The sequence below is a fragment of the Electrona antarctica genome (genome assembly GCF_951216825.1).
Source record: "Electrona antarctica genome assembly, chromosome: 1".
NCBI lineage: Eukaryota > Metazoa > Chordata > Actinopteri > Myctophiformes > Myctophidae > Electrona > Electrona antarctica.
This window is the reverse complement of record NC_136806.1, coordinates 29,799,496-29,810,645: the sequence shown is the minus strand read 5'-3', so window position 1 is coordinate 29,810,645 and position 11,150 is coordinate 29,799,496. Positions and strand designations below refer to the sequence as shown.

At 44.5% G+C, this 11,150-nt stretch overlaps 1 protein-coding gene across 1 annotated transcript; it reads right to left on the bottom strand.

The window, feature by feature from the left end:
- Positions 1-223: 223 nt before the first annotated feature.
- LOC306920022 (eukaryotic translation initiation factor 3 subunit J-A-like) lies at positions 224-988 on the bottom strand (the record flags this gene model as incomplete). The annotated part of the gene is made up of 1 exon (XM_079496613.1): positions 224-988. The coding sequence occupies one exon, from the start codon at positions 986-988 to the stop codon at positions 224-226; it is 765 nt and encodes a 254-aa protein (XP_079352739.1).
- Positions 989-11,150: the final 10,162 nt, after the last annotated feature.

Genomic DNA, 11,150 nt, shown 5'->3' with positions numbered 1-11,150 from the left:
AGCTGGTGGTTTTGAATTTGCAGAAAAAATTTACCACACACACACACACACACACACACACACACACACACACACACACACACACACACACACACACACACACACACACACACACACACACACACACACACACACACACACACACACACACACACACAACCCCCTGGAACCCCTTTAAGGACCAGTGGGCACATCTCGAGCACCAGTGTAGCAGGAACCGACGTCACATGAAGTCCTCAAAATCCTGGGCGTCGCCGCCGTCATACCCGTCAATCTCGTCCCTCATCTTCGCCTTCAGACCTCCGCCAGCGCTTACCCCTTTATTCTTCTTCGTCTTCCCCTTCTTCTGCTTCTCCAGCTTCTGCTTCTCACTCAGCAGCGCCGACAGCGATTTGCTGATCTTCTTCAGCTCCTCGACTTCCAACGAGATGCACACCTCGCGGAACAGGGAGTCCAAAAAGTTTGGGTAGTGCACCGACTTCTCTAACTGCGCAATCTTCTCCTTCAGCAGCTTCTCAAACTCTACAAAGTCATCCTTCGAGGACGGGCACATGGCGTCGAGTCCCGTAGCGCGGTCATAGGCGCCAACGCCGAAAGCGTCTTTCGCTAGTTCCAAGTCTGCCTCCTCCTGTAGCTTCTGCACCCTCAACTTCTCCGCGAGTTGCTCCTCGGCTGTGAGGTCAACTACTCCCACCTGTGATGCTTCCTCTTCTTGTTTCTTCTTTGACTTGCCCTCTTTCGTTTTATCACTCAGCCTATTATTTTCGGATGCCTTCGTCGCTGTTCTGATCGCTTGTGCTTTCTCCACCGTTTCGTCTCCCTCCTCCTCCTCCTCCTCCTCCTCCTCCTCCTCCTCCTCCTCGTCTTCGTCGTCCCAGTTGTCTTTGATGTCTTCGTCATCTACGTCTTCGCCTTCCCATTTATTGGGCATCACCACCGTTTCAACCAGGAGGTCGGCTACATAGTTTTCTGCCTCCCAGTCAGCCATGTTCTTGGCTCCAATGCTTAGTGCGTTACCTCTCGGACACTGTTTGTGGTAACGTTGGCTGAGACATGAGTTTCACCGTTCCTTTTATGCATTTGTTGGCCGTGATGTCACGGTAAGGGACATGTCCATATTTGGGCGCTGCATTACTCTGGCGTTGACGTCAGTTGTCGTCAGTTGTCTCCAGTGGAAGTTGGCTACTCTTAACCAAAGTCCAGTAACTATAAGTACATGTACCCAACTACTTTATTTTGTTACTTTACTTGAGTATTTCCAATTTGCAATACTTTTACTTCTATTCCACTATACATCTCAGTAGCAAATATATATATATATATATATATATATATATATATATATATATAACGGAAATTTCGGGTCTCGCGAACATCATTTGACAACCAGGTATAGTCTGGTGACCACCGGAGAGACGGGTGACAGCCGGAATGTAGACGGCACCCTGGTAGCAGTATGGGTTAGCGCCCCAGCCTGTGTTCGCCGTGAGGAGGACGCCCAAAAAACCCACATGAGGCCATTCAAGCCGCAAGTGGAGCCTGCGGCACCACTGTCGCCCTGTCGGTGGAGCCTGCAGAATCCACCACATGAATGAAGTGTCTGGTGCTGGAATCTGCAGTGCAACGCACAGGTCCTGTTTGTACTGCTGGTGAGAGCAGGAGAGGACCTGGTGAGACGTAGGAAGTGCCCGGCCAGGAGTCAACCACAGTGCCTAGTCCCTCCACACGCCGGATGGCACGTCCGGTGCCGGCAGAGTAGTTCTGGAGCAGCGGATTGTGTGTCCCTGGTTTTTCCCTAAGGGACTGATCAAGGGTAGCTACTGGGACGTAAGTCGGGACTTGATCACCCCGGCTGGGTCACCCGAGTGAGGGGTATGATGTTGGAAGACCCTAAACCCTGATGACCTTGGGATACATCACTGAGGATATGTCCCAGTTGCATCCTAGCGATGTTTTTTAGTTCTTGTAGATTTAGATTATTATTACAAAACTTACCATATTTAAACTTTGGCTATTTTCTAAATATTCTTTTATACATTTTAAAACGTTGCTCATTTACCTTTGATTATTTGACTATATACGTCTTCTACTTTAGGACTAATTGATTGATTGATTGATTGATTGAATGTTTTATTAGGTCTTTGTTTACTACAAATCAAAGCACATCATCATCAGAAATGTCGAAAATTCTAAATCAATGACTAGCAGTATTTTTACAGTACGGTATTAAAACTTTAACTTCCGGTCATCAAATTTCTACTCGATATGAAAAAAAAAATGAAACAAATAAATAAATAAATAAACATATATATATATATATATATATATATATATATATATATGCTTACATATGGGACAAAAGCATTTCTTATTCCTAAAAAAGTTGTTTTTCTTTTTGAGTGGTGCAAACCACTCCAATAACCAGCTTTGTCTGTACCTGTGTACCTGTACGTGTGTGTACCTGTACGTGTGTGTACCTGTACGTGGGACCCAAAAAAATGAGCATGGTTGCTATGGTCACTGACATTACGTCAGACCACAGCTGATCAGGCTATATACTGTAAGACCTTGCACCACTCAGTTCACACGGGTGTGATTTTTTACTTAATAAATGTATCTGTAAATTGACTCTGTTACAAGTAACAGGCCTGCATTCAAGACTTACATTAAATAAAAAAATACCACTTAGACCCTCTCATCTTAGTATCAGTGACCTGAGTCTACACCAAGTAGCCAATCTACAAGCTCACAAAGTGTCTCACTCACAATGCACACATTACAGCCTGGGGTCCCCATTCCCTCTTCACCAAATCACTTTACTGGGAATAGTAGATAGGAGCTTGAAGATCTGATATTCTCTCAATATCTGCCCCGAAATGTGGTTTCTGTGGTTAAATAGCCACACATCCTCAGAAAGGAAGGCTGCCTCGTCTTGAATTGCATTATGTTCTGTGGGAAATGGATCAGGCTGTGATGCTCAGCTCTCCATGCTGAGCCAGTGGTTTAGCGTTTCAATGGCAGTACTTAACTTGAAGCTATTAGGTTTGCTTTTGAAAGCATGCCCAATGCTGTTTCAGTGCGGCCATGTCACTTATATCGCAGGTTGCAGCGTTTTAACCCCATAATGTGTATTAGGCAATGCCAATAGCATTTGGACTGTGATTGGGGATATCATAAAATATAAGTTAAGATTTTTTTCACATCCTCATTCATATATGGTGCATTTATTTAACAATATATAGGCCTATGCTAACACTTGAAATAGTGTAATGCATTACTTCCAAATTGTGCTTTCTTTCTTTCTGCAAACCAAGAAGTTATGTGTTTGTTTGCTTAATCGAATCAATTTAAATTGCTGTTGAGCTTGTAGATAGGCTAGTTTTGATTATATTTTGAATAGGGCATGAGTGGTTAAATAAAATACCTCTCGGTTGGTGTTGTATATTTACTTGTCTGGCCATTGTAGAATTAAAAGTGTGTGTGTGTGTGTGCTTGTCTTTGTTTTGACTATGTTTTGACTTTCATGTACGTGTGTCTGTGAGCAACTAAACCTTGTACGCACGCACGCACGCACGCACGCACGCACGCACGCACACACACACACACACACACACACACACACACACACACACACACACACACACACACACACACACACACACACACACACACACACACACACACACACACACACACACACACACACACACACACACTCCTAGTAGGCTGAGGAATTAATTAAGAACCTCGTTTTACCCATTGTCAAATATTACGCAAGAAAAAGGCAAACGTGGAAATAGCCGATCGTCTTTTTTCACAATAATTATCCGTGGAACCGAGTCAAACTAAATATAATGCCTACGATTGATTCAAAGTGCCGGGTCCCCAGTTCAAATATTTTGGGGGTCGCGGCCTTAAGAGTTTGGGAACCCTTGATCTAGGGAACGTAGACATGGCAAGGGTCGGGTTCCATTAGCACCATTCCCATGGGGGGGGGGGGGGGGGGGGGGGGGGGGTCACCTTTCAGGGAGCGAGGGGATCAGGTTTGCAGCCGTGAGTCCATGGTTCTGATGCACTTCCAATCGGTTAAAGGGTTAAAGGCAGTCAATGGGATCTTGGCAGTTTGTGTAGCGTATAGCCTCCTCAGTCGGTGTTGCCAGACTAGCGGTCAGGTCACACGACTGAGCCACCCAAGTGATTTCAATAATACTAATCACCCTAGTCTTACTGTGCAGTACATGGAAACTCCTGTCAGACGGTCGTAAGTTGATTGAGTTGGATACTGTTCCCTCTGACATGTCCTCGTTTTTCTATATTGAAATAATGCACATTTGTCCAGTGCATAACCTTTTGAAGCTCTTGCTACTGAAATGATTATTTATTTGGAGAAATCCTGTCATTTAACACGCATCTCAATGGGTGAGAAGGAATGCTTGCCATATCGCCTCTCTTAGTTACGGTGACTAACGTGCCTATTGAACAAGGACAGGCTGGGGAGGGACTTAGCGAAGGGCTAATTGATATAGCATGTGTTGCCTTCCAGGCTTGGGCCTAACATTCAAACATGTTTGCGGCTCCAGACAGAAGTGGCGTGCATAGACATTTAGAGGGGCAGGTGCTCAAGTGAAAAAAGGGCACCTTGTGCAGTGCGTGGAACCGGCCGGTTGCCTTAACCCTTAGACAGATTACTACTGGAAAACACGTGGAGTTTTGCATTAGTCTTTTCTGCCCTGTACGTGATTTTCCGTAGTTCTCTTTTTTTATTAATACCAATATATTAATTCGGTCCGCACCTCTGTATAGACTATTGAGCATAAATATCAACTACATTTCCCAGAATTCCCGTGTCACGTGACACACGTGTATGCTTTCCTATTGGAAACTGACGCCCAGCCCCCAGTGAACAGGGGGGTTGGTTGACTCCTCCGAGGTGGGCACTGGAGGAAGAGTTTTTCAGCCAGGTTTGCAGTCGCCGCAAAAAAAACAATCTGAAAAATGATCCATCCGTGTCCAGAGGCATTCTCCAGTCCCAGACCGTTGGCCGGGCTGCAACATCCACCCTCGCGGATTACACGTGTGCAATGTTTTTTCTTCTCCCCACCGGAGTTACCACCAAGGCTGATGCCTTCGCTAAAAGGTAATTTTATTGTATTCGAAAATGCCCTAATATGACATGTCTAGTAAGACGATCCCTATATTTGGCCCGAGCCGACCTAGTGCTGATATCAGATAGATGTGGTAGAACCATATATGGATAGATCTAACTGGTTTAGTCATCGTGACAGGCATAGTCGGAGAATATATAACAAGGGTCGGTACTATAGGTGATCGACGTAGCTAACAAAAACATCTGATCAAATGAATGTATTGTACTGTGTCTTTGTGGGCCGAATCGTGGCATCGTGGCATACAAATAGATGTTTGTATAATTAGTATCACGATAAAATAATATGGCGACGTTAGAATGACACCACCAATGAGTGATCGCGGCTAATGTAGCTGCCCAGCGTATATCCAGCACCATCGCGTCACCACATTCCACTGGCTGTTGGCTAGTAGTAGTTGCTAACAAACGCTGCACAAATGGTACTGGCTATTGGCCGGGCCACAAGCCCGGGCAATAGCCAGTACCAATGTTGCTGGATGATTGCGACGCAATGGTGCTGGATATACCCTGGGCAGCTAGCTACATTACCAGCGATCACTCATTGGTGTTTCATTCTAACGTCGCCATATTATTTTATCGTGATACTACTTATACAAGCATCTATTTGTATTTTTCATGCCACGACTCGGCCCACAAAGACACTGCACAATAAAATCATTTGATCGCCAGCAGCCGGGTAAAACGCCATGTAATAGTAGCGTGCACTGACTACAGCTAAAATGTTTATTTCTTTTTATATATTTAGAACTGGCATCAGATGAGGAGGATGAAGAGTCAAGACTGCGATGGCGTTCTCCGACACTGAACCGGATTCATTCATTCATTCATTTCAGGGGGGGGCAGTTTTTGTTTTATTTAGCCTACTCACACATAACCTGACTCCGCCAGATGGGGCAGCAGAGAGTACACTGGGTTCCCCCCTCCTGCTCCCATCTGGGAACTCTCAGGCAGACTTGATGCCCGGCCAAAAAAACGCCTGGCCAATCAGCAGCAGCTAGAAGCTAGAAGCTGCTGCTAGAAGTTGCTAGAAGCTGCTGCTGATTGGCCAGGCCGTTTTGTGGCCGGGCATCAAGTCTGCCTGAGAGTTCCCAGATGGGAGCAGGAGGGGGGAACACAGTGTACACTCTGCTGCCCCATATGGCGGAGTCAGGTTAACTCACACACACACACACCGTCAAGGACTGGGTTTGGGGACATTTGGGAGGAGTAGCTCTGATCCATAGCTCTAAATGCGCATTTAGAGCTATGGATCAGAGCTAGGGGAGGAGTAACTGTTTTGTATGTAGGCCTATTTATTTTCTGTAATATTTATCATTTTATTATGTTAGTAGTCGTAAAAAATAAAAGACGCTTTTACAATGAGTTAGACCTGTCATGACTATTTTGTTCACTATTGTGAGGTTTATTGTATATGACTAAGCAAGTTTCAACTGTGATTTACTCTGTAACGGTAGATGGTAATAACTCAATTTCTTTTTTATAATACAGTATACATTCAAGTCTATATTTTGATACATATCATGGGCACCAAGTCATATCAAAACAATGTCCTTGGATGTGTTTTTTATCAAAACTGTGTTTCTTCATAACAGGTTTTTGAGATGCATGCATGAATAGACAAGGTACTGGTAAGACTATGTAAACATGGTATATATCAAAATGTGCGTTAGAATGTCTAATTTTACCCCAAAAAAGAATTGAGTTTATATGATGTTCCAATTTCAGAGCTATGGGGACTTTTAGCTGGATAGGTCAGATTGATCATGACTGACCATGCTATTTATAGATGGCAAAATATCTACAGTGGTACATGTGAGAAACTTTTTATTTTATTTTAATTGAACTAGACAACTCACCCTTTAAAATGAGATATTGCATGGCTATGTACGCCCAGCAGAAAAAAAGTTATTTAGAAAATAAAACTTCAACCGGGCATAACTTTTTTTGGTTGTCCTAGAAACAGAAAACAGTGTAAATGCAGGCTCTTTTAAATGGCTTCCAACACAAGAACTAAACATTTTATCAACTCAGTTCATTTTTTTCCTGTAAGCAGACAAGTCAAGCTTTCTCTGAAGGTCTTTCGTTGTCACACATTCACAACAGAGAATTTTCAATAAATCATTCAAAAAACGCCATTCTGCCATAGAGAAGTCTACCTACTATATAGAAATCCTTGAAACGCTCAAAGAGTTAATAGTGTGAGATTTATAGATTTTGGGGCCTAAATAATATATTAGAAGCTTTTAATCAAGAATTGATCAATGTCACCATGGTCCCGTATACTGTACACTGTACACATTTTTTCAAAAGGGCACATTGCTGAAAAGGGCAGATGGTGGTCTAGCACCCCCTAGTGTCTATCTGTGCACGCCACTGCCAGACAGATTTTTTATATGTTTTTGTTCCAAAATAGCTCTTTTCACATTCATAAGGTTGCTGACCCCACATGTCCAGTGGGCGTAGGCTATATGACGTAGGTATGATGAAAAACATCCTCGACTACATTTATTTCACTGACAAAAAATAAAAACTATCTGATGACTAAAACTAAGACAAGAAACTAAGAAATAAGAACTTGGGACAGGGGGAGAAGAGATCTAGTAGAACTTAATATATTTGGCAAGCTCACAAAGTGCCACAATGTGTTGTGAGCTTGCCTTCAGCCAAGTATAAAATCTGCCATTATGACGCCATCAAGGTCTGACGAAATAACTAATGTTTTGACAAAATCATCTGTAGATTTAGTCGACTAACACTAAACTAAAACTTCCTGGCAAAATGAACACTGGCTTATAAGAAGCATACTTGGCAACACTGCCACCGGTATACCGAGGTCTGGCAACCCCCCCCCCCCCCCCCCCCCCCCACCTTTAGGCATGAGTCCCCATCGAGGACTGGGCTCTAGGCAGATCGCTTAGTTGCATGTAACTGCGATACCTCCGTGTCTGTACAACGCGTGTCTGCTTTCCCGCCTGTATAATTAAATAAGAGCAGCGTGCCAGGCATACCTGGATGTGTCTGTGTCTGTGCGTGCTCAGGTTCTGTCAGGCTGATGAATAAATGAATTGTCGCTGTCGGGTGGAATCCTTGTATGTCCAAATCCATTACTTTTACATTATTACTTGAAATATGGAGATACAAGTTTTCTATACTGACCCGAGGCGAAATAAGATAGCTTGTGGGGCATCCGATTTCTTTGCTATTTCTATAAATACTCTTGGGGCTTGTCATGGCTTTTGTCCATTTCGTGGAATGTAGGAGAGCTGCGAGTGAGGGTGAGAGACACGTGAGATGGACGGCAGCACAACAAACAGTGAACAACCAACGTAAATCCACTCTTAACAGCAATGGGGTGGTGTGTGTGTGTGTGTGTGTGTGTGTGTGTGTGTGTGTGGGTGGGTGTGTGTGTGGGAGGGGGGACTGGGTGTCCCAAAGGATTTGGGGGGGGGGGTTGTCGGTCCGCTCAATGTGCAACATTGTTTTCTCACTCAATAGTAAACAAGCCAACATACATTATAAAGCTACGTTTCAGACCTTGATAGTTAAAAGTCAATGCAATGACAAGAAGCTGCGCAAACGGGCGTGGGGCAAAAAACAGGACGACGTGAACGAAGCGAAGGGCTGCCTGTTATCTTCTCACCAGCGGGAAAAATCCAACTGAAGCGACCCTCGCATCGCCCCGACAGCCAATCAACGCAGATGTTGTCCAGAACCTTGGAAATGTTCTGGCTGCTTGGTTTTATCAAGGGGGCAGGCAGGCTTTCCAACGTTGAAGCTCTGGGTCCTAGTGGTAGGAGGAGGGACTACAGGCGGACCCGTGGATTCATGACCGGGAAACCCCGTGCAGCTGGGCTTTAACGTTGAGCGCTTGGTTGCCCTACGTCACTCAGGACCTCAAAGTTGAGGTCCTGGGAGGGACTTCCGGCAGTCTTCCGGGTGCTTCAAAACGCCACTGAGCAACTTCCACTGACATGAATAGCTGGGGGGGCGGAGCTTCGCGCTAGTTCAGTCTCTATTATATATATACTCTATGGGTTTTATTCATCCAGTTCCAACTGAGCAGTTATTACATTATGAGTTGCTACAGGGAGGGTGAAATGAACAAACAAAGGTGCTTGAAGTGCTGTGTGTACAGATAAATATACAGACACACTCCATTTGTACACTCTCACAGTTGCATGCACACCCATACTATATGGGGCCATTTGGAACCCACTCAAGGACACTTTGAGACCCACTGAGTGTGAGCAGTGAGCACCCTCACTCTGTTTGACCAGAATGGAAAAGAGCCTTTAGTGTCATCGTAGGGCTAACAGCTGTGAAGGACGTCGGAAGAGGCCCAAAAGTAGGAAGAGTTATTTCCAAAATGGCGTATGTGCAATTGTGCATAGAGACTATTGGTCCCTATCATGCTCCAAAAAGCCTAAAATGTGTTTGACGTTTCTAGCCCAAGAGGAGGAGTCACTTGGGCTTCAAATGTTAAACAAACACCTTTCCAGCTTTTTTTTGGAGCACAGATAATCACAATTATTTTTCATACACCTTTATGCTAAAATAGCAAATCTAGAAGCTCACAACTTGTTACATCGCAATGCATTGTGATGTGAGCTTGTAGATTATTTTTCTTTTTCTTTCTTTTTTCGGGGGGGGGGGGGCATTACACGTGACATGACATTTAAAAATATCAGACTCACATGTTGGGAAGCAGTGATATGTAATGAATCAAAATACAAAGAACTGGCACTGCAGACATACAGTACTGTATAATGCACCAAGGGATGCGCGCGCACAGTCGCACACATGCACACACGCAAGCCCCACGCAAGCCTGCACGCACATTAAGCACCTTGAGGGAATGATTCTATAATTAACTTGAAGTTCTCTGTTTTTGAGCGCTGGGAGGCTGGGAGGAGATGTTATAGGAACTCCATGAGACAGGCAGGCAGGCAGGCATGCAGGCAGGCAGGCAGGCAGGCAGGCAGACTGACTGACTGACTGACTGACTGACTGACTGACTGACTGACTGTGGGTTCTGGGTGGTTCTTGTTTTTGGAATCGTTGATGGCTCCTGGCGTGTCTCCTGCGATTCTCGTCTTCACAACTCCTTTATTAATTTTAGGATCACAAAGCAACAATGTAGGCGACGTCTGAGCATCTTCTAAACAATTCTGTTTGACATGTTGTTTTGCAGCATGACACAACTGAATCATTTAGTCTGCTGCCACATTTCAGACAGCGGGATGTGACACAGGAATTCTACCCTCAGACAAATTACCTTCTGCTGTCAGGCAGAAACCTTGTATCTCCATGAAAGTGAAAGTGGATTTGGTGTGCGTGCACCCGCTTCGAATGTTATCAACCGATAATCACATGCATCAGACCATGCAATATGGACATTTCCTACATACAGAGTTAGGGTTAGATTTAGGGTTAGTAATACGGTAACTAGTCGGACAATGGCTGACAACAACGTCAATATACAGGGAATGTCCATACTGGCTCCATTGCGCAGTCTTGATAAGGGCTTATGGGCTGATGACGGCTATAAAATTGCCTGATAACGTGTGCGTGTGTGTGTGTGTGTGACTGTGTGTGTGTGTGTGTGTGTGACTGTGTGTGTGTGTGTGTGTGTGTGTGTGTGTGTGTGTGTGTGTGTGTGTGTGTGTGTGTGTGTGACTATGTCTGAGTCATAGTCAAGCCAAGGGCTTTGTCAGAGTTCCCGTTGTACCCGTCTGTCTGTGTCCCTTGTGTGCCCATGGGGATCTCTGTATCTGTCTACCTATGTCAATTTGATTGGATGGATGGCCGGTTCTATAGGCATCTAACTTGATCAATAAAAACCTAAAACCTTGTCTAACTTGTCCTTGGCAGTAGGTATAGTATATCATGTCATTATTTTATTTGTATTTATTTTTTCTCACAGAATCAGTTTTATGGTCATGATTCACCAGGAGCCTGGATGGCTTGGTTCCAGGCTTAAAAC